At 40.1% G+C, this 23,451-nt stretch overlaps 2 protein-coding genes across 7 annotated transcripts in view; both read left to right on the top strand.

The window, feature by feature from the left end:
- DSN1 (DSN1 component of MIS12 kinetochore complex) overlaps positions 1-10,726 on the top strand; it is a 28,765-nt gene extending 18,039 nt beyond the window's left edge. For all 4 annotated transcript variants that reach the window (XM_069077803.1, XM_069077804.1, XM_069077805.1 and 1 more), the window contains 5 exons: positions 6,076-6,135; positions 6,743-6,814; positions 7,687-7,834; positions 9,036-9,123; positions 10,065-10,726. In XM_069077803.1, coding sequence (XP_068933904.1) covers positions 6,076-6,135; positions 6,743-6,814; positions 7,687-7,834; positions 9,036-9,123; positions 10,065-10,150 — 454 coding nt within the window. In that variant the 3' untranslated portion in view covers positions 10,151-10,726. The remainder of the gene's footprint in view (positions 1-6,075; positions 6,136-6,742; positions 6,815-7,686; positions 7,835-9,035; positions 9,124-10,064) is intronic.
- Positions 10,727-11,668: 942 nt separating this feature from the next.
- Positions 11,669-23,451, top strand: part of NDRG3 (NDRG family member 3) — a 76,161-nt gene continuing 64,378 nt past the window's right edge. For all 3 annotated transcript variants that reach the window (XM_069077625.1, XM_069077626.1, XM_069077624.1), the window contains exon 1: positions 11,669-11,825. The gene's annotated coding sequence lies outside the window, so the exon portion shown is untranslated. The remainder of the gene's footprint in view (positions 11,826-23,451) is intronic.

Genomic DNA, 23,451 nt, shown 5'->3' with positions numbered 1-23,451 from the left:
ACGGCTCTTTTTTTAATCATGGCTTTCAGGTGGTCCAGTAATTTTAAAATTCTCTCTCCTGGATCTATTTTCTAGGGCAGTGGTTTTTCCAATGAGATATTTCACATTGTCTTCTATTTTTTCATTTGTTTGGATCTGTTTTGTAGTGTCTTGATTTCTCATAAAGTAATTAGCTTCCATTTGTTCCAATCTAATTTTGAAGGAATTACTCTCTTCAGTGAATTTCTGAAATTCCTTTTCCATCTGGCCAAATTCAACTTTTTAAGGCATTCTTCTCATTGGCTTTTTGGGCCTCTTTTGCCATTTGAGTTAGTCTATTTTTTAAGGTGTTATTTTCTTCACTGTTTTGGGGGGGTCTCCTTAAGCAGACTGTTGAGTCACTTTTCATGATTTTCTTGCATCCTCATTTCTCTTCCCAATTTTCCCTCCACTTGTCTTACTTGATTTTCAAAATCCTTCTTGAGCTCTTCCACGGCCTGTAACCAGTTCATATTTTTCTTGAAAGCTCCATGTTTAGATCCTTTTTTGTCCCCAGAAAAGGATTCTACGGTCTGATTAAGATTCCTCTGCTTGCTTATCCTGCCAGCCAGTTGCTTGACTTTTGAGCTCTATTCCACAGTAGAACTCTGCTTCCAGAGTAGAGAGAGCTGTGTCCCAAATTCCTAGGATTTTCACAGTTGTGTCAGAGCTATTGTTAGAGGTCTTTGGGGGGGTGCCCTCTTTACAGCCACCACAAGCTCTGGCACACTGGCCATATACCCCAGGACTACTACCCAAGATTGTGACCCAGATCCAAGCAGGTCAAAGCAAGAACAATTACCCTCTTAATGGTTGTTTGGTCCTTCTACGATCTGCAGGCCAGGAGCTCCAGAGGCAGCCACTTGGCAGCAGCTACAGCTGCTGTACCACCCCACGCCTCAGCTACCTCTCACCCCAGGGTTAGGGGCCAGACAGTGCTCTTCTCCACTCGGTTCCAACAGAGTTCCCCACTGACCTTTTACTTTCTTATTGGGGTTTATGGGTTGAGAAGTGTAGAAACCCCCACAGCTGCCAGTGATTCACTCTCCTGAAGTCTGCCACTGGTTGGGGCTGCCCAGGGTTTGGGCCCACTTGGCTCCCATCCTTGTGTGATAGACCCTTCTTGTCAGCCTGCCAGGCTGCCTTCAGCGGGAGATTTGTTTCTCTCTGTCACTTTGTGGGTTCTGTAGCTCTAAAATTTGTTTAGAGACATATTTTACAGGTATTAGAAGTGGTTGGTGTGGGAGTTTAAGCAGGTTCTTGCTTTTATTCCACCATCTTGGCTCTGTACCCCCACCCAACCCCACCCCATCACATTCTATCTGATTGTCTGTGAAAGTTGTTTTTCATTCCTTCTCTTCTTGGCTGCATAGGTTTTATTTATACAAGAAAATTTTAATTTAAAATAATCAAAATTATCCATTTTCCAATTTTTAAATAAAAATTCATTGTTTTTGTTATTACATTACCCATATTTCCAAGTGTATCCCTTCCTTTCCCAGAGAGTCATCCCTTATAATATTGACTAAAAAAGAGGAAGAAAATAGTTCAGCAAATTGATTCAGCCATTTGAAAACTCTGACATATGCATAGTTACTCCCTCCTCTGCAAAGAAGTGGAAGTTTAAGAGGTTATACATTCAAAGGATATTTATTAGTTGGATAAATTATTTGCCAAATAAATCCAAAATATCAATCTTAAGATTTTGCTACCAAGAAATCATCTAGTCTAACCCTCCTCATTTTATAGAGGAAATGAGTCAGCTAACAAATACTTGAGCATCTGCTTTATATGAGGCATTATACTAAGTGTATTAGGAGATATAAAAAAATGAAAACCAGCACCATTTGGGGAGCAAAAGCACATATAGATGAAAAGAAAACTTTTTTTTTAGGTAATTTTATAAGGTAATACATGTTTCAGTTGTGTTGATAATAAATGTTACAGGACTGCAGAGGAGAGAGAGATCTCTTCCTATTCATCTAGATCAGAAAAGCTGTTTATGAAGAGGGTAAGATTTGAATTGGACCTTGAAAAATAATTGCTAAAAAAAAGACTGGTAAATGAGGAACAGCGAACAAAGGCATGGAAGCTAAAACGTGAATTGGTGGGTACTGGCCAAAGGCAACAAGAGCAATGAGCTCTCCAAGAAAACCAGAGAATAGTAACAACCAATGTGAGTACAGATTGGATCAGGACATCTCCGGTCTCTGAGGTTCCGAGTATTCTACTGGGATTCTGTAGAGAGTCTTGAAAATTCGGTGCTATGGACTTTGGAGGTCTGGGATGGGTAGAAGAGGGGAACACCTAACTCTAGGAGGTAGAAGTCAGTCCTGAATCCCAGAAGACATTAGGATGAGACTGAGTACAGCTGAACACTCAACTATAATGCAGCAGGAGGTGAAGCCTGGCCTTGACAGAAAGCCCCAATTCAGTAATTAAGCTGAAGAAATGAGTAAACCAGAGAAGATCGTGGCCAATATTAAAAATTACTGCAAATCCAGGAATCCCCCCAGAGTAAATCTCATGTATAAACAAATGTAAGCAGAGACTGAAAAGAAAAAAATGAATTTCCCACAAGCACTACTTAAATACTTAAAAGAGATGAACCAAGAGATAAGGTCTGGAGGAGAGAATTGGAAGGAAAATCAATAGCTTAGAAAGAAAACAGTGACATCCAAATAATCAACCCCTTCCAAACTAGAGTAGAACAAAAAGAAATCAGTGACTCCATAAGATGACAAAAAATATTTAAATAAAATCAAAAGATTCAAAGAATATAAGAAAATGATGGGGGGGGGGGCGCGGAATGTTTTCATGGTCCTTGTTCCTATCTGCATGTCCAGTGAAGAATTAAGAACTGATAAAACTCTCAATGAAGAAAGAAACCTTAGGCCTTTATTTCCCTATCAAGGGCTCTACAATATGTTGGATGAGTACATAGCCTTGTTTCTGTTTGTGTTGTGTCTTTTCCTGTTTTAGATAAGAGATTCATGATGTCTGTGACCTTGTGAACTTCAAAAGGTCAAGAATACTAATCATCAGAAGTTTAGTAGTTGGAAGTCCATGCTGGAATTTTCTGGAAGCCAGATGGCAAAGAGTGAAGTCTCAAGCCATCTACATGACCCATCACAGCAGTGCCATGTAGAAACTGCTTTAAATTTGAGCCTTTAAAATTGGAATTTAAGAGGATGCCCATCATTTGGGGAATAGCTAAACAAGCTGTGGTATATGATTGTGATGGAATATTATTGTGCTATAAGAAATGATAAGCAGAATCATTTTTAAAAAAACCTGGAAAGACTTGCATGCACTGATGCAAAGTGAAGGGAGTAGAACCAGAAGAACATTGCACACAGTAATAGCAGTATTGTAGATGTGAATGACTTATTTATTCTCAGCAATACAGTGATCCAAGACAATCCCAAAGGACTCATGATGAAGTATACTATCTACCTCTAGAAAAAGAACTGATACTCTCTGGATATAGACTGAATAATGCTATTTTTCACTTTTTTTAGTTTCCTTGTACAAAATGACTGCTATGGAAATGTTTTACATGATTGCACAGGTATAACATATATCTGATTGCTTACCATCCCAGGGAGGAGGAAGAGGCAGAATTTGGAACTCAAAACTTTTTTTAAAATGTTAAAAGAAATTGTTTTAACATGTTATTGTTGGAAAATATTTTTAAAAATTTGAGGGGTGGCTAGGTGGTGCAGTAAATACAGCACTGGCCCTGGAGTCGGGAGGACCTGAGTTCAAATCTGGCCTCACTTAACACAAAAAACTAGCTGTGTGACCTGGGACAAGTCACTTAACCCCAATTGCCCTGCCTTCCCCCGACTCCAAAAAAGCCCCCCCCCCCCAAAAAAAAAAATTTGAGCCTACTCTATCTAAACATCACTGGTATCATGGGAAAGTGCACCCACAGCTTTTAGGGGAAATATTTTTACTTCTTTTATTATTATATCTGCACAATAAATACCATTAATAGTATTAAACCAATTGATAGTAATTTGTTTAAGTGGAACTGGAACACTAATCACTAGTATTATCAGTGGTGGGACTAAAAGTCAAAATTAGAGAAAGATATCAGAATGGGAGAGCAAGCCAATAACAAGACCCTGATATTTGCTGTTTTACTGAATACCATACAAGTATTGATATTAAGAAGTATGGATTTTGGGGTGGCCAGGTAGCACAACAAGTAAGAGCACCGGCCCTAGAGTTGGGATGACCTGGGATTGAATCCGGGCTCAGATACTTAAGCACCACACCCAGAAATACCTGGCCATGTAACCTTGAGCAAGTTACTTAACCCCAATTGATTTAAAAAAAAAAAAAAGGAAGCATGGATTTTGTGTCATTGAAATACTTCCTCGTGGAGAAGAACAAAAGGCAACTGGCTATCAAAAGTAACTAAGTGCCTGGTAAACATGAACGAGATCATTTATAGTCATCAGACTCCTTGAATATCATAATTTAAAAAAAATTTTTTTTTTCGAAAGTAAATCTTGGGACCCTATATATATATATTTTTTTATTTTTTGGAGGGGGGAATATAAGGCAGTTGGGGCTAAGTGACTTGCCCAAGGTCACACAGTAAGTGTGTCAAGTGTCTGAGGCCAGATTTGAACTCAGGTTCTCGTGATTCCTGGTCCAGTGCTCTATTTACTGGGCCACCTTGCTACCCGGGACCCTCTATTTCAAGAAATCATAAAAGGAAATTGCCCAGATATATTAGAGGGTAAGATAAAAGAATCCACTGATCACCTTCTGAAAGAGTTACAGGAATTAAATTGTATGAGGTCTTCCACTAGATTGTGGGCAGGGGATTGTCTTTTGCCTCTTTTTTTAATCCCCAGTTTAGTGCTGTGCTTGGCTTATAGTAGGTATTTAATAAATGTTTATTGACTGGCAGACTGAAAAATATCAGCCAAAATCCAGAGTTTCCACATCTAAGAAAAAAATGTCATAAACATTCAGAAAGAAGCAGTTCAAGTATCAAGTAACCACAGGATCATACCAGACCTTGTAGTTTCATCTTTTAAATGAGAAGAGATTTTGGGATACAATATTTCAAAAGGCAAAAGTCTTACAACCAAGAATAATTTACCATATAAAGCTAATTATAATTATATGAGAGCAGGAGGTGAACATTTAATGGAATAGGTGACTTTCAAGCATTTCTGGTGAAAAGTCCCAAGCCAAGTAACAGCTATAAAATCAGAGCAACCTAGAAAATTTAATGTATCTGATTAATTTGATAGGTCTATATGATGATACAGTGCTTACGTTCTAATGAGGGAGCAAAGACATGTCCCTTCAGAATCTTACTTTGGGTATTGAGAAAGTTAAATTAGAAAAGCAGAGATCCTAAAGGTAGACTGAATTTATGATGAAGATTTTAAGAGGAAAAATAGAAGGGAAGGCAAAAGAAATACGCTAGTGTAGAAAGGAAGGAGGGCAGACCTGTTATTTTTCATAATTGGTGTTTATTAGAAGAGAAGTAAGGAAGGGATAGGAGGAGTGACCATGAAACAAACTTTTGTGTAGAAATAGGTCAAACTAAACAAGAAATGTGGGAATGGGGAAAGAGTTGGTTGGTAAGAGGGAGGATTATCGTGGGGAGGGGAAAGTTGAAAGTAATAAATTCCTTGATCCAGAAGGGGAGAATTGGAAGTCAATTAGAAACTAAAGAGGTGGCCATCAATTGGGGTTTAGCTGCTTCTCTAGTTGATAAATGGTCAAAGCATATGAGTAGAGAGAAATCCAAACTATCAAAAAGACTGTGTGGAATACTGCTCAAAATCACTTGTAATGAAAGAAAGGCAAACAGCTTTTAGGTTCTGCCTCACACCCATCAGATAAACAAAGTTGATCCAAATGATAAATGTTGCAGGGCCTATAGGAAAACTACATTAATGTACTAATGGTGAGACTGGATTCTGAATATTTTTATATGTACAAAGAATACTTAAACTATTACAGGCATGATATATTAACATCAAATGCTTCTTGAGTGGTTAATCCTATAATCCTCTATTTCAGGCAGTCATCAGATACTGCCTTGGAAGCATCAATGACGGAGATAAAAGAATATATAGCCAGGTGAGTGGGTAATGATTGAACTACATCTGATTCATTTCAATTAAACCTGGAAAGAATAGTATCAAAAGAAATGTGTATTCTTAAAAGAGATTGGTATTAGGAGTTAAAAGCCTCCTTCTCAAAATGTATTGGGATGTCTTGATAGCTGATCCCATTGAGTAAAGAACAGGAAATAAAAGTGTTCATTTAACTTAAAGAATATGCTCACTTTTTTTCAGTTGGGGTTTGGAGGAAGGGAAGGTAGATTTTTTTTTTTTTTGCCTTTTGGAGGGCAATTGGGGTTAAGTAACTTGCCCAAGGTTACGCGGCTAGTATTTTTGTGTAGGTGTTAAATGTCTCAGGCCAGAACCAAACTCAGGTCCTCCCAACTCCAGGGCCAGGGCTTTACATACTTTGCCACCTAGCCACCCCAGGGAAGGTAGATTTTTGTTCATTGAAAATAATTTTTAAATATCTGTGTTGGCTAAATTTATTTAGCATCTTCTCGTAATCCTAGAAGTTTTCTTGAAGTTCTTCTATTTCATTGACTTTTTTATCAACATTAGAGTAACTGGAGCCCTGACCTAACCTACAGCCATGATGTATGCGTTTTTTTTTAACTCTACAGGCTTTCTTCCGAGTGTGCAAATTGGGATCAGCTATTGCTACATCACCAGAAAGAAGCTGAGGAGATGTCCAGGTTAAATCTCTGTAGCCAAAATAAGAATTTGCTTTTTCCCCATGGGGATTTCTTAACTTTTTTTTTTGCCATTAGTACAGATTGGGCATTAAAGTTCTGGGAAGGCTAGTGTTCTTAGAGATCTTTGAGTTAGTATATATTAGTTACCCCTGAAGTTGCCCCTTTTTTGTGGGGAAGAAGACTAGTTGTGGTCACCGAACAAAGACTTCTGTCTTCTTAACTCTTAGTTACCTTTCCAGTTCCAAGGGAAAGGGTGGCAGCTCTGTCTCTGGCAATCTTAGTGCTGACCCAGTAGAGGCATTGAGACAGGGTCCACACGGTGAAGACAAAAAGCACTAACTTCTTAGGTTCTTCAGGCTCCTGCCACCTCAGTGGCTTTTTTTGTACACTGGGTGGTATTCAGCAAGGGTGTTAGGATTGTATAATACATTTTTGAGAGATTGCAGTCAAAGCAATTGAAATTAAATTTTAAAAAATTAAAAGCTAAAAAAATGAAAAATTATTTGGAATTTGACATTCTACCTAACTATTCTAGAATAAATGAGCTGTTAATGCATTTCTTTATTGCCCTTGCAACAGAGATCCAACCTCAGGTTAGTAATAATACCTTATGGTTTCCTTCCACCCAAAAAATCTAGCTTTCTCTGTGGTATAGAGCAGGCTATAACCTTAAGCTACTAGATTTAGAGTTCTCAGTTGAAAAGTACCAACATAATCAGAAGCATCTTTTTGTTAATTAGGAAGCCCTTTTGGGTAAGATGGGAAAAGATTTTAATTTTCAGTTTAGTGTAAGGAGGCTTTTGAATGTAGTATGGCAAAATATAATTTTATCCAGAAATCATTTGTTCTAAGCATTTCATTTATTTTTCAAGGACGTTAGAGGAAGCCAAAATTACCGATATACAACTGGACCCCACTCTGTATCTTCAGTCTTCACAAAGTGAAATTCTTAGCACAAAACCTGACTACCAGAAAATATTAGAGAGCCAGAATGAGGTTTTTAACTACATGGAGATTGTGGTGAGTTGTCTCCTATTTACTTCAATCAAAGAAGTATTCACTGAGAGCCAGACACTTTGCTAGGCTCTGGAGATACAAATACAAAGAATGAACACAATCCCCTTTCCCAAAGAACTTACATTCTCATGGAAAACAGCAAGTAAATCCTGGATTGAGGTCTCTCTGCTAGTTTGTTTCCTGCTGGAAATCTGAAGGAATCAGTGTGTCAAGGGAGATGGTCTGAGTATGTACAACTCAACCTAAGAGGAAATGCATTAACTTTAGGCCAAGTAGCAGCCACCTGTTTTAACCTCAGGTGTGATTCATTTTAGCTTAATGCTTTGGGTTTTGTTTTTTTTTTTTAGCCAAGTATTACATGATTACTTGCATTTGTTAGTTTTTCTGTCTGAGGGCTTTAACCATATAAGAAGATTTTCTAAGTTACATAGCATGAATAAAGATTTAAAAAGCAAGGCCAAGAAGGTTTGGGTCCTGTTCAATCTAGAATAAGTGAGGTGCTGGTACATTTCTACATTACCCCCTTGCAACAGACATCTGACCTCAGGTTAGCAGAACCTAGTTTTCCTTCTACTCCCAAAATAAAAAATTCCCTATGGTATAGGTAGGCTAACCTGAAACTGCCTTGACTTCCCAAGGTCTCTTACCTGAAAATCATTAACATAATCTGGAGGATTGTGAAGTTAGGAAGTTTATTTTAGGTCATTAAGCTAACTATTGTAGGACCAGACGTCCTAAGATTTCCCTAAAGGCTTGGGACTAAAAGTGAAAGTTGCTTGGCAAAGGGAGAGACTGCCAGTTGTTGGGTCATTGCAGCAGATTTTCAACTCATGTCACTGCAGACTAGAACATTCCTACAAGACTACCTATTCATCTCTCAAACACATGGTTTGCCATTGCCTATGACAGAATGCTGAGAGTAGGCAAATTGCCTTTTCCTCAAAAATAGCTTATTCTAACTACTTTCTATTCTTAGAACAAACCTTTCTCCTATGAATTCTCGAGATACAGAAACTACATTTTTACAGACTAAAATCATTGTATGTAAAGAGAGACAACTGAAAGAGACTTTTATCTCCTATATTGGGCTACAGAATTCTGGAATTCAGATTATCCTATTGTCCTTCTTAGTGAATTAAAGTGAGACTGAATGAATGGACTTGTCTATCAGGCTAGAGATTCACTGAAATTCTTTTGTTTATAGATAGATGAACTACAAGGGTCAATGAGGCTATTGTATTCTTTTATGGAAGATACTACCCAATTCTTCAAGAAGATGTCCTTGCAACTTGGTAAGAAAAGCAGTTATGATTTGGAGAGAATAAAGAAAAGTTATTTTCTCTTGTGGGTTTTTTGTTTTGTTTTGGGTTTTTTTGGAGGGGGGAAAGTTAGGGCAATTGGAGTTAAGTGACTTGCCCGAGGTTACACAGCTAGTTTTGTGTTAAGTTTCCCAGGTCAAATTTGAACTCAGGTCCTCCTTACTCCAGGGCCTGTGCTCTATTCACTGCACCACCTAGCTGCCCCTAGTTATTTTTTCTTAAAACAGACTTCCACCCTCACTCCATTAGATTCAAATTTCCCTTCAGATAGTATGTTACAAGACCAAGGGTTCTTGAAATTTTTTTGTGTTATGGACCGCTTTGGTTGTTTGGTGAAGCCTGTGGATTGGATGCCTTCTCAAAAAAAGTTTTTAAATGCAAAAAATAAAAATACAGAATTACAGAGAGAACCAAAGGCTAGTGAAAATAAGAATGTAATTATTTTTCTATCCATGTTCATGGATCCCCTGAAACCTATCCAGGGATCCCTTGGAAGTCTGTGGACCTCAGGTTAACAATCCCTGTCTGGGAAGAGTGAAGGCTTATCTTCTATCTTCTTCCTAAAACCCATTCTTTGGTGAAAATTCTAAATATATCATAGAGGATGGGTAATTTACTGCCATTGTACATCTTTAAGGTAGTAGTTAAAATTCTTTTTTTTTTTTTTTAAGCAATGGGGGTTAAGTAACTTGCTCAAGGTTACACAGCCAGTTATTTCTGGGTGTGGTGCTGAGTATCAGGGCCCGGGATTCGATCCAGGTCATTCCGACACTGGAGCCGGTGCTCTTACTCTATGAGCCACCTGGCTGCCCCTAGTAGTTAAAATTCTTTTCAAAAAAGAAATAGTTTTTCCCTCTCTCTGAAGGCTGACTTTTGTGGTTTTTTTTTTTAATATCTGTCTTATTTTCTCTCAGGAGAAAGAACTGCCCAGCAGTTGGAAGCCTCACCAATTAGAAAACTGCTCAAACCTCAACTAGAAAAACCATCTCTCACACATTAAGGCTGTCTCTGCTGATGATCAGTCTATATGCATTTCCTCCAAATTGTGATTCAGATGTTTGCATATGAGAAGTTGCTGCCTTTTATGGAGTGTGACTATAAATTAATGTGGCACTTTTAAGACAGGCATCAGCACTTTACTCTGAATATTCATTTATAACTATCTTCAGAGCCTTTACACAGATTCCAGTGATGGATGCCATTCTTGAAGACATTTTTGGAATTTGGATTTGGAAGTAATGACACATTTTTAAACATATATAAATAAGGGATGATTATAATGATATGGATTTCCTATAGGGAGTTCTAAAATTGTTTGGATTAATGGCATCACCAAAGTAGACCTATGGCCTCCTGAGGAAATGACTTTGAAGAATATACATAAATATAATTTACTTCAAAATTGTCTCATTTCATTAGTCACCATGTAGTCAGCACCTCTCTCCATTCCTTGTTTATCTTGATATTTATGTTGACTGCCCAGTCCCAACTCCCTCCCCCCACCCTCCCCATGTACGAAAATACTTGGTTTTATTTTCTAAAGCAATGTACAATAAAGAAATGCCCGTGGTTCGATCATTCTGTTGAGGTGTGTTCTCACCTTTGAAAAGTAAACCACACTCCTGATTTTGAGATTGGGAATATATGTGTTGTGTTGAAGACTGCATTATGTCAGTCATGGGCAATGAAGTTTGCCAGGCTACCCTGACAAAACTGCCAGCCTGATGTATGCTTCCAGACTACTAGGCATGACTAATGTTTTGGAGCCAGGTACTAAAAACCCACATCACTCCGCCATCCGTCCCAACCCAAGGTCATAACAAGTTACTACTAGAACCAGGACTTGCCTGAGCCTTCTAACTTCTAATCACTTCTAATCGGATGTCCTTTATCATGCTGCCTGCGCGCCCCCCTCCCCCCATCCATCTCGAATAAAAAAGAACATCAGCTCCGTGGGCCACCCTTAAGTAGTCTAGGTGGGCACTTAGATGGTACAGCAGAGGTAGGCAGGGGCTGGTATACCTCTATTCCCAGCCTTCCACTTTAATTGGTTTTCAAGCTGACCTTGTGAAATTAGGTTACATCTGCGAGAAAGGCATTACCCCATGGTGTAAACAAGCAACTTTTATGTGTGCAGAGGAGGGAGAAGTTGTCATTTGATTTGGTTATTTGGGCCATTACCCTGAAAGTGAGGACAGAGTAAGTTTCCCCACACTCTCCCCCCCCCCCCCCCAGGGTCCAGCAGGGCGGGTGACGCCTGGTAGCCCCGGGCTTTCTGCCGCATGCGCCGTCCCGGGAGACGACTGTCAAGGCCAGAAGGGAGCCTCGTTCGGCTCATCATCCCTAGGGCTTGCCCAACCGCAGTGTACCCCAGCTCTCGGGTGGGCCTTGGCGAGGCCCCGCCTCTGGCCGCGCCGCCGAGTTCTTAGTTAATGAATAAAAAACTACAACCAAGGTGGAGACTCCGGCTTTTACGTAGAGCGTCCGCCCTTTTCCTGGTAGTTCCCTGGAATCGGAGGCGGACTGCGCAGGCGTTTGGCTATTTGCGACTGGCTCTGCGCCTGCGCTGGGCCGCATCGCTTCTCCTTTTCCCGCCCCCTTAACTGAAACTGCTGCGGCTGCTGCCTCTGCTGCCGCTGTTGCCGCTGCTGCCCTGACAAGTGCCTTCGGCTCAGGTGAGTGCTGCCTCTTCCCGCATTCCCTGGCCCCCGCCTTCCCCAGCTAGCCTGGCCTTGAGTTCGGGGGTCTCCAGGTGTCTCCGTGCGCCCCGAGCTTGTCGGCCCTTCGGGAGGCGGCGCAGGCTAAGGCCCCCGGCTGGCCAGCGACCTTGGCTGAGCCGCCCCGGCCCGGGAGCTCCCGCAGTGACGGAGGCCTCCCGGAATCCCTGCGACTCAGACTCGTGCGGGGCAGCCTGGCCCGCGCGCCTGCCGCACCTGCAGCTCCAGAGAAGAGCCCCTTACCCGTTCGGTACCACGCTGGTCGTTCCCGCTCTATCCGGAAATAACTGAGGCTCGCAGGTGACCTGACTCAGGTGTTACAGCTGGACTGGTTTCGACCGGTCTCCTGAGTCGGAATCCCGAAATCTTGCCCTGCACCAGCCTGGAGAGTGGCTTGTTCTAGTTCATTGAATCAGGTTCAGCTAATTGAATTTCCTGAAGGTTACCAGGAAATCCCTTTTGTTCCAGTCACTTCTTGTTGAATATGTTTCTTTTCAGTTCAACAAATGTTTAAATGTCTGACATTATCGTATTTCTTTAGGTTTACAAAACCCCTTTCTTGGTTATTAAAAACAACCTGTAATAGGTAAGAGGACTCGTTCCTGTTTTACAGATGAGGAACCTGAGATCCACATAGGTGAAGTTACACACCATACCCATAGGCACACAGCTACTTCAGTGTGGGAAATGGGATTTGAACTCAGATCTTCTGATTCCCAAATCCAGCACTCTTTCACTGTACCAAGCATGGAAAAAAGCTGATCTAGTTTAACTAAATCAGTATTAGATTGAGGGTTGCTTGGAAATTCTTTTGGTCCAACCCTGCTGAATCTTTCTGTTCAATTTAATAGTTTTTATTAAGCAAAGCCTTCCTAATTCCTTACTCCTCACCTCCACAATAATCTTCTACTTAAGATTTTTGTAGAGAATTCCCTGAATGCTACCTTGGATAATGCAAAATCATTTGTGTGCCTGTTGTGTACTCCCACTTAGAGCATCCTCAGAGCTCCCTGAAGGCCTCCTTTATTCCTCGGACATAGTAGAGACAGAATAGTACAGCAGATAGTCTGACTTTTGGGGGGATGTAGGATCTAGGGGGATCCAAGCTCAAATCATGGAGTTGCTCTCTGATCTTGCTAACTGACTGACCTTGGGCAAATCACTTTAACCTCCCTGTTTCTCAGTAAAGTGACCCTTCCTCTTCCCCCTCCTACCCTTCCCCCCATCCCTATGAGCTCTACCAGATGTAATTCTTGTTGAGGGTCAGATGCTCAACTGTCTATGGAATGCAAAGCAAACTTTAAAGTTTTGTATAAATGTCAGTAGCCCTGTGGCAGAGTTAATTATTCCCATTTTGCCAATAAGTTAATGGACTTGGCAAGAGTCCCTTGATCTTTCCACTATATCACAGCCCTTAAAAGAATGGTAGCTCTAATTTATATATATATTGGTAAAGTAGAAAAGACCACTAAATTTGGAGTCAAATCTCAACTTTGTCCTTTACTACTTATGTGGTCTTGGACAAGTACTCTTCTCAGCCTCAGTTTCCCTGTCTGTAAAATGAGGGTGTTGGATTAAGTGGTCTTTAAGGTGCTTTCCAGTTCTAAATCTATTATTCTATGATCCTGTTTTAACACTATAGCTCCAAAGTCCTTCCAGCTGTAATTTGTCCTTTGGCTCTCATAAAGACCCTATGTAGGCTTAAGGGTTGTTTTTCATAATTTGAATTTTTCCTATCTGGGACATGAGGTAGGATTAGAGATTGCACTGAATTTCGAAACTGATCTATCCTCCAATTCATCCCATTTCCTTGCCTCACCTTGCTTTTCCTCATAAATCTCTGATTGTTATTTTCCTCTGATCTGCTTCTTATTCCTAAAAATAGATTACTCCTCTCCTCCCCCTCCCAGTCCATTTAGTTGGATTTTTGGTGGAGGCTTCACAGTTCTTCCATCCACTCCCTCACGACTCTGCAGGGCTGGCTTCCCTCCCTGTGATAGGCTGAGGACGGTTTATGACTTAAGAGCCAGGGAAGGTCTCCATCAGAACAGTGATCCATTTCTCTCTTCCTCCTGTTTGCCCCTATCATGCCCCCCAAGGATAGAAATAAGCTTACTGATATGCCTGTCAGTAGATTAGGGTTTTTCTGGGCTAATCTGTGATAGAACAGGTTTGTGACTAGATCTTGCTTTAATGAGGGGTGAGGGGTAGTGGAGTCTAACCTCAGTACCATGCTAGACTGGAACACTTTTCTACAAGATCTCTTGAAAACCTTGCTTTAAATGATTAGAGATTTATGGATAGAATTCTCTATTCATTCACATCACAGGATAGCTATTTAATTATATTTGGATTTTTTTTCCTCCCAAAATGACCACGGACCCTTATTGTCTTTTGAGAACACGCTTTGTAGTTTATATCTACCTAGTGTTTAATTTAGTTTGGAAAGCTCTTTCCCCAAAACAGCTCTATGAGGTAAATAGTACAGATGAGAAAGGTTCCCTGACTTGCTTGGTATCACAGAGCTGCTAAGTGTTGCAGCTATGACGCCAACCAGATCTCCTGACTCCAGGACACCAGGTTGCTGTCTCACTTAAATGTCCCCAAGCCTTTCTCTGAGCCTGATCCTCCTGACCTGCACACCCTTACTTTCAGTGCATGAAAGGGATGAGGAGAGAGAGCCTGAACGATGCTAGTCATAGTTACCCTCCTCCTTGTCCTTTGGTGCTTCTTCCTTGCCCTTTTCATCCCTCTGCCCCCTCCCTTCACATTCAGTTCCTGTGCTAAATCTAATGCCTTGCCTATTGCTATTTTCCTTTCCACTTAGTTTTGACTATAATCAAGAGATAAACTCATCATCAGAATACTTGTTTAACTCTGACAGCATTATCTGTAATATCCTGAACATTTGTTGTTTGCAGTTTGAAATGGAATAGCCAATGGGTTATCCCCTCTTTACTTTAGTTCTTACATTAAAAGCCTGTATGATGATTTAAGAGCTTCCTTTGCCACATTTAAGGAGTTAACTACCCCTGCTGTAATTATAGTCATTAAATCATATCTGTCATATTCACAAGATAATTTATATTTACAATGCTAATACTCCTAGTTGCTGTTTGGAAGTTGATTGATCTCTGTATTGACTTTATGTATTGAAAGCAAGCCTTACTTAATATGGCTTTCAGTCAGTAAGCTTTTATTTACCTCCTACTTCATGCTAGGCATTGTGCTAAGCAGTAAGATTACAAAGAAAGGTAAAAGGCAAACCTTGTTCTCAGGGATCTCACATTCTAATGAGGGAAACAGTATGTAAATAACTATGTACAAACAAGATACATGCAGAATAAATTGAAAATAATCAGTAGAGGGAAGGAGATGAGGAAAGGTTTCTTGGAGAAGGTAAGATTTTAGCTAAAACTTGAAGCCAGGAAACAGGTATGAGAAGAAAGAGTGTTATAGGCATGGAGAACAGCCAGTGAAAATGCAGAGTTTGGAGATGCAAGGTCTTGTGCAGGAACAGCCCAGGAGGTTAGCTTCACTGGAGTAAGATAGTGGAGAATAAGGTATAAAAAGATTGGAAAGGAAAGAGGAAGCCAAGTTGCTAAGAACTTTGAATGCCAGAGGATTTTACATTTGAATTCTGGAGGCAATAGGGAACCACTGGAATTTCTTAAATAGAAAAGTAACATGGTCAGATCTAGGTCTTAGATTAATTTGACAGTGGAATGGAGGATGGACTGGAATGGAGAGAGACTTGAGACAGGGAGACCAACCAACAGGCTATTGCGATACATAGTCCAGGTATGAGGTTGTAAAGACCTGCACCAGGGTGGTGGTAATGTCAAAGGAGAGAAGGAGGTAAACATGAGAGATGTTAAAAAGATAGAATCAACAGATCTTGGAGACAGATTGTCTTTATGGGGTTAAAGAGAGGAGCTGGTAAACACCTATGTTGTGAGCCTGGGCTATGAGAGGTGGTGCTCTCAACAGTAATAGGGAGCTTTGGAGGGTTTGGGGAGAGATGATGAGTTCATTCTTAGACTTGTTGAGTCTAAGGCAGAGGTGGGGAACCTGCAGCCTCAAGGCCACATGTGGCTCTCTAGGTCCCCAAGTGCAGCCCTTTGAATCCAAACTTCATCCCTGGTCTAAGGCATCAAGTTTGAGATGTCTAAAAGGCAGTTGGAGATGCAAGACTGGAGGTTGGAAGGGAGGTTAGAGCTGAATAAGTAGATCTGGGAACCATTAGCATAGAGATGATCATTGAAACCATGGGAGCTGATGAGATCTCTCAAGCAAAATAGCCTAGTGGGAGAAAAGAAGAGGGCTTAGGACAAAGTTCTGGGGGACACCACCTTTAACAGCTATGACCTGGGCACTAGAAGGAGACTAGAAGGAGTGGCCAGACATATAGGCTAAGAACTAGGATACAGAAGTGTCACATCACAGAAACCTATTAGAAAGAAGAAGATGTCAAGGAGAAGATAATTAACAGTGAATTTCAAAGGTTTAGCACAAAAGTGTCAGTCAGAGTCAGTCGTCAAGCATTTATTATGCACTTACTGTGTACCAGGTACTCTGTTAGACACTGAGGATACCAAGACAAAAACAAAATATGCCCAGTTCATTAGAGCTTATGCCTTCCCAACTGGGGATCCTCTCTATACCATGGTGAGGCTTCAGAGGGCGACGTTATTGCAATAAGACAGTATTTAATTAAATGGTAAATTGGGTGCTATAGAAATTCAGAGATCACTCTGATTTGTAGAAATCAGAAGAGCCTTCTTGGAGGAAGTGGAACTTGCTGAGTTTTGAAGGGTTTCTAAGATTTAGAAAGCTGGAAAAGACAGGGATAAGCAATAGCATGTCCCAGGAAACCGAGAATAGCCTCATTAGACTAGCATTGGAGCTATGTAGAAAATAGAATGGAAACAGATAATAGAGGGCCTTGAAAGGTAGGTAGAATAGGAAATCCAGAACTATTAAAAGCTTTGGACAGTGCAATGGTGTAATGAAAGTGAAGGTTAAGGGACAGTAATCTTAACAAAATGTATGGAAGAGGCCCTACACAAAAAGGTCAAGAAAGAAATATTGTCACAATTGATGTTTGAGATTATGAAAGCACAGTGAAAGTCTAGACTGACTCATCTAGTGCAAGGAAGCCCTTCTTCAGTGTAATCACCGACATTCATGGATAGTTTTTAAGGTTGACAAAGTGCTTTATAGACCCCCTAGGATGGTATTCAGATCCCTGGAAAGGTACTGTATTATCATTCTCTTCAATCTTTTTCTCCAAACAACTGCTGAATTAGCCCCACTAAAACGGCACTGATTTGAATTAATGCTATTTCTTTTGAATTCTCAGAACTTTTCTTAAAATGACAAGAAAAACTGATCACAGTCTCACCCATTTTAATTCTTGCCTTTAGCCACAAGTACCTCTCCAGGTGCGTGATTCTAGGTTAAATTAGGGTCTATTCTCAAAGAGGAAAACAGTCCACCTGCAAAAGTTATGCATCCAAATGAGATTTATTAAAGAATATTTGGTACAGCTGTGTGAAGCTGCAGGGGGTCAGGAGATAAGGCCGGGATACTGCACATCTCCAGGTCCCCAGGGCAATCCTAGGAGCTCCCACTTTTGTCCAAGATAAAATTCTATATCTGACTTACTAGGTCATGGTTGGAAACGAGTTGTGTAACCCCTCGAAGGTCTACATTTGGTATCTTTGAGCCCTATAATTGGTTGAGGCGGCCTTAGGGAGAGTTTTAACTCATCTTAGTCTGTGGACTTGTTCTCATAGAGTTCTTGGTCTTGGTCTGAACCAGACTCTTGAGAAACTCCTGTATATACATGAGCTCATACAAACATCAAAGGCCCCATAGATTTTAATTTTTTGCTTTTTGGAGGGGGGAGGGCAGGGCAATTGGCATTAAGTGACTTGCCCAAGGTCACACAGCCAGTAAGTGTTAAGTGTCTGAGGCCAGATTTGAACTCAGGTCCTCCTGACTCCAAGGTTGGTGCTCTATTCACTGCGCCACCCAGCCCCCTCGCCCCCTAGTTTTTTAATGGCCTAAATTTCTGATTTTATTCTTGAATTCAAGCCCATCTCTAGACTCTAAAGCTAACCTAATGAACAGTGAACAGGTTAGCATTCAGTAATACCTTTTGTCCAGCACCTATCACACCTAGTACTTGAACCAACAGGCTGTTGTCCAGGGCCAGAGTGGACCTTAATGCAGCTGCCAAAATCTCTTGAAAGTCTCTACATCAAAGTTTCTTAATCTGGGGTTCATGAACCCCTTAAACTTTTCAGAGGTTCCATAAACTTAGAAGGGAAAAAAGTATTTTATATCAGTTTAATGGGTTGCCTTTGTTATCCTTTGTATGTTGTGTATTTTTAAATATCATTCTAAGTTCAGGTCCCTCAGCTTCATCAAACTGTCCAGGGGATCTGTGCCACAAAAAAAGTCATGGACCCTTCAGTGCAGGACTTAAAGTTCTCCACAGTTTGTCTTCAGCCACCTTTGTCAGACCTGTTTCACCTTACTCCCTCTCATGTACTCTGTCCCAACCAGACTGACTTGCCAACTGTTACCTCCCAAGGCCTAGAGGTTAGCTCTGCTTTTTTTTGGAACATTTATCTTCCTTCCAGGAGAAACTCAGGTGACACCTGCTTTATGAAGCCTTTCCTGATGACCCTGTTTTTTAGGAAATTACCTTGTATTTATTTTCCTCTATGCATGTTACATTCTCCCAGTACAATGTTGTGCCTTGGCAACAAGGGCTCTTTTTGTTTGCGTGTAGCACCATACACACATGTAGGTATTTAATCATTGTTTGTGATAGGAATGAAGCCCTGTTTACAGATAGCAAATGTCAGAAGCAGGTTTTTCATCAAGAATTCTCCCTTTCCTATATACCAGGCTACCTCTCTGCCACCAGGCAGCTAGTTTGGGGGGGGGGGGGTAATAATGCAGAGGAGTCAAATAGGAGTGCTGCCCAAACCAGAAGAAAATGTAATTGGGAAATATATACCAAAGTAAGTAAAAATACAATAGAACAAAGATGTTATTATGTAGCCCTCAAAGATACTTATGGAAAGTTTAGTGACCCCCATTTCTTTTTGGTGGGGGGGTAGGTAAGAGAAGTATTTTTTTTCCCACTTAGTAGTATTTTATTTTTTCCAGTTACATGTAAAGATAGTTTTCAGCATTCACTTTTATAAGATTTTGAGTTCCAAGTATTTTTCTCCCTCCCCAAGACAGCAAGCAATCTGGTATGGGCTATACATGTACAATCATAATTAACATATTTCCACATTAGGTTGTGAAAGAAGAATCGGGAACAAAAGAGAAAACCCACGAGAAAGAAAAAACAACAACAAAAAAATAGCGTGCTCCTATCTGCCTTCAGACTCCATAGTTCTTTCTCTGGATGTGAATAGCTTTTTCCATCATGAATCATTTGAAATTATCTTAGATCATTGTATTGCTGAGAAGAGCTAAGTCTGTCAGAGTTGATCATTGTACAATGTTGCTGTTACTGTGTACAATGTTCTGGTTCTGCTCTCTTCACTCAACATCAGTTCATACAAGTCTTTGCAGGTTTTTCTGAAATCTGCCTGCCCATCATTTCTTATAGAACACTAGTATTCTATTACATTCATATACCACAACTTGTTCAGCCATTCCCCAGTTGATGGGTATTCCCTCAATTTCTAATTCTTTGCCACCACAAAAAGAGCTGCTATAAATATTTCTGTATATGTGGTGATCCCATTTTCTATTTGAGTCTGACATCACTTCTGTGATGGATAAAGTACTGGGTCTGGAGCCAAGAAGTTTGAATCCTGCTTCAGACACTTACTCACATGTATGTGTGACAATACACAGGCAAGTCACTTCTCTGTCTGCTTCAGTTTCTCATTTACAAAATGGGGATAATAATAGCATCTGCCTTCCAGGTTATGAGATCAAATGAGATAATAATTGTAAAGCACTTCACACAGTGCCTGGCACATAGTAAGTGCTATATAAATGTTCACTGTAATTATTATCACTATTAGTCCCTGCCTCAAACGGTTGTTGTGAGAATCAGCTGAAATAATGTCTATAAAGCACTTTGCAAACCTTAGAGTACTGTATAAGTGTTAGCTAATTTGAAAAGTGATTCTTTAGCTTCTACTTGAGCATTTCTAAAAACAGGAAAATTGCTACCTGACTATTCCTGACTATGCCAGCCTATTCCTAATAATAAAAGATGTCCCCAAATGGAAGTTCTTTATATTAATCGAAAATCTGCCTCCCTATAGCTTTAATCCTCTTCATCCTAGTCCTTCCCTCTGGGGAGAGCAAATCCTTCTTTCTTGGTCAGTAATCTGAAGATTGATAACATAAGTAAAGGATAAGTAGATATTTCAAAGGAAAAATTAAGTGGATGTGGTTAATGATTGATTTCTTATGGCAAATGAAGAAAGATGAGTCACAGCTGACTTTAAAAATGACCTCTGACTAAAGAGTTAATAGCATTTCAGACTCATTGCATTTTCTGAGAGCCAAATCATATATTTCTTTTAATGGGAACTAAAACTAGAACATCACTATTGTACAATTAGACTTCAAGACTTTTCATTATTTAATATATTCTGCAATAATAGGGTTAATTTTATTACATTAATGAATATTAGCAGATAGTTTAGCCTGTAATCATTCCTTGGTTGTTCCACACGTGTTAGTGTTGTTAATGGATCAGCGGTGGGTAGAGTAGCAGACCTGGAGTCAGGAAGACTCATCATTCTGAGTTCAAATATGGCCCCAGACTCTTACTAGCTGTGTGACCCTGTACAAGTCACTTAACCCTGTTTACCTCAGTTTCTTCATCTGTAAAATGAGTTGAAGAAGGAAGTTACAAACCACTCCAATATCTCTGCCAAGAAAACCCCAAATGAAGTCACAACTGAAATGACTGAACAACAACAATAGAGTGTCTTTAATGCCGATTAGATTTGAAGCTTCTAAAGAGAAGCTCCTGAGTGTTCTTTCAGTTCTTTTGAAGATCCTATTGTAGTTCTGGGCACTTAGTATGTAGTTGGTCTTTATTGATAGAATCATGAAAGCGTGATTTTTCTCCATTCTACCTAGACAGAATACACACTCCTTAGAAGAAGGAATGGCTCCATTATTTTGTATTTGTATTTCTTAGCACAGCAGGGAACAGCAGACTCTTCATGAAAGGTTTGTTGATTGAGGCAGTCAACATACATTTATCATAGCTGTTAGTTTGTAAGAACCATAGAGAACGAATGATCAGAACTTGAGGAAGATAATGTGTAGCAGAGGATCTCTCCAATTTTTTAATGAGAAGGAGCTATTTTTTTCTTTCCTTTAAATAAAAGGGTATTTCCTTCTCTTGGGATTCTGGAAGTGGCTCATGACCTCCCTCATCTTTGCCCTCCTACCTTCTTTATCAAAAATGACTGGGACTTGTTCACTTGGATTTTACGAGTGCCTGGTAGAATGAATTTCCCTAGATCAGAGATTTCTCAGTGGTTTTTCTATTATAAGGACCCTCTTTTAAAGTAAAAAAAAAATTCTTGAACCTTTACATGATGTCATTATGAATATCAGTTAATTAAGAAGATAATTGTTAACAAAAAAATTTCAATGCTTTCAGTAATGTTTTAAAATGGTAACTTGGTGACACAATGGGTAAAGATCATAGGACTTGAAGTTAGGAAGAGCTGAGTTCCAATCCTGCCTCAGCACTAACTAACAAATGTAAAGTGCTTTGAAAACCTTAAAGTACTCCATAAATGCAAGCCGTTATTATGATTTAAAATGATTTTGTGTTTTTAATCTTAATAGCCTATACATTTGAAGAGTAATAATGCACATATGTGTAAAACATTCAATATATCAGAGGTTTTCTTATGTTTAATTTTTATTGATATCTTTTTAAAAATCACTTTTATTTCCAAATATGCCCCTCCTTTCTCCCCTACCCAGCAAGCCATCTCTTGTAACAAAAAAAGACAATTTTATTTTATTTTTTGGAGTGGGGAAGACAGGGCAATTGGGGTTAAGTGACTTGCCTAAGGTCACACAGCTAGTAAGTGTGTCAGGTGCTTGAGGCTGGATTTGAGCTCAGGTCCTCCAGATTCCAGGACCAGTGCTTTATTTATTGTGCCACCTAACTGCCCCAAAAAAAGACAATTAAAAAAGCAATTTAGCAAAACTGATTTATTAGCCAATTCTGTCAGTATTTGCAATATTTCACATCTGTAGTCTCTGCAAAGACATAGGGAAGTCACTTTCTCACCTTTCCTCCAGGGTCAGTTTGTTTCTTTATTATATGGAATTATTCTTTGTATTTTATTGGAGCTAAAGAAAGATCAAATTGTGATGCCATCAATTAGTGTGTTCAGGGACTACTTATAACCTCCAGGAGTCCACCTATTCCAGGGGGAGCCCATGGACTGTGGATCATATCTAAGATCATCCCTGTGTCCCAGGCATCTCCATTTAGGTGCCCTGAGACCCTAAGTCAGCCAGTCCAAAGCAAATGTTCTTTTGACTCTCTTATTTCTGTCAGTGGAGCCATGGATTAGCACAGTCAGCCTTGCTTCAAATGCTTGCCCTGTACTTCACCTCCTCTATTCTAGTTACTACCTCCTGGAGGGTCTTTTTCACATGACCTCTAGACTCCATCCCCTCCATTCCATTTCCCTCCTACAGACACAGACTTAGGTCCTCATGACAGCCTGCCTGGACCTTCCTTCTGACCTGTCCTTGCTGCCTCCAGCCCTTCCCATCTTTGGTGTTTCAAGTGCTACTAGATCAACCTTTACCTGCACACATCAGATCACTCCATTTATTAAGCACTTACTGTGTGCCCAGGTACTGAAGGGATCTTCCAGGGAGCCTGTGGGATGGTGCTATAGGGGCTCACTGTCCCTATTTCACAGATGAGGAAACTGATCCCTGTTCTCACAGCCCAGCAGTTGACTCCCCATACTGTCAGGCTTCTGCTCAGAACTATCAATGGTTCCTTATTTGCTACTAAAGTATAAACTCCTTAACTTGCTATTCAAGGCTCTTTATAATTTGGTGCTTCCTACCTTTCTTTCCTTATCTTATATATTTCTTGCCGTGCATGACACTAGCAAAACTATTGATCACTGTCCCAATGCCTTCTGGTTTTGCCTTTCCCTCTGCCTAGAAGGCCAGCATGGTATGTGGTGTTCTTTCATCTTATCAAATCTGTCACTGACAAATTCTGATTCAAAGTTGACAGAAATCAGGAGTGAGGCAACAGGGAACTTATTCTGTTATTGAAAAAAGGAGCAAGGACCCATTTTTTCTTTATCCCAACTCTCATGAAAGTTTGGGTCAATGATCTGGAGCTGGGCTCCAGATTTACAAGTCTTTCCTGTAACTGTAGAGAATGGGTATTAGGGATGCTTCAGGCATTCTCATTGGTCACTTTTTGCAGACTTGGGTGACGGTATCTTTCAAATCCTGAATAATTTCTTTGATTCTTTGCCCCTCTGTATATTCTCTGAGGAGCATCTTTCCTTATATTTTATCC

This window comes from Petaurus breviceps, unplaced genomic scaffold (genome assembly GCF_028583685.1).
Source record: "Petaurus breviceps papuanus isolate PSGF00001 unplaced genomic scaffold, PetGlider_PUasm1.0 90994, whole genome shotgun sequence".
In the NCBI taxonomy this organism is placed as follows: Eukaryota; Metazoa; Chordata; class Mammalia; order Diprotodontia; family Petauridae; genus Petaurus; species Petaurus breviceps.
The sequence above is the reverse complement of the archived record's forward strand: the minus strand, read 5'-3'. Positions and strand labels throughout refer to the sequence as shown.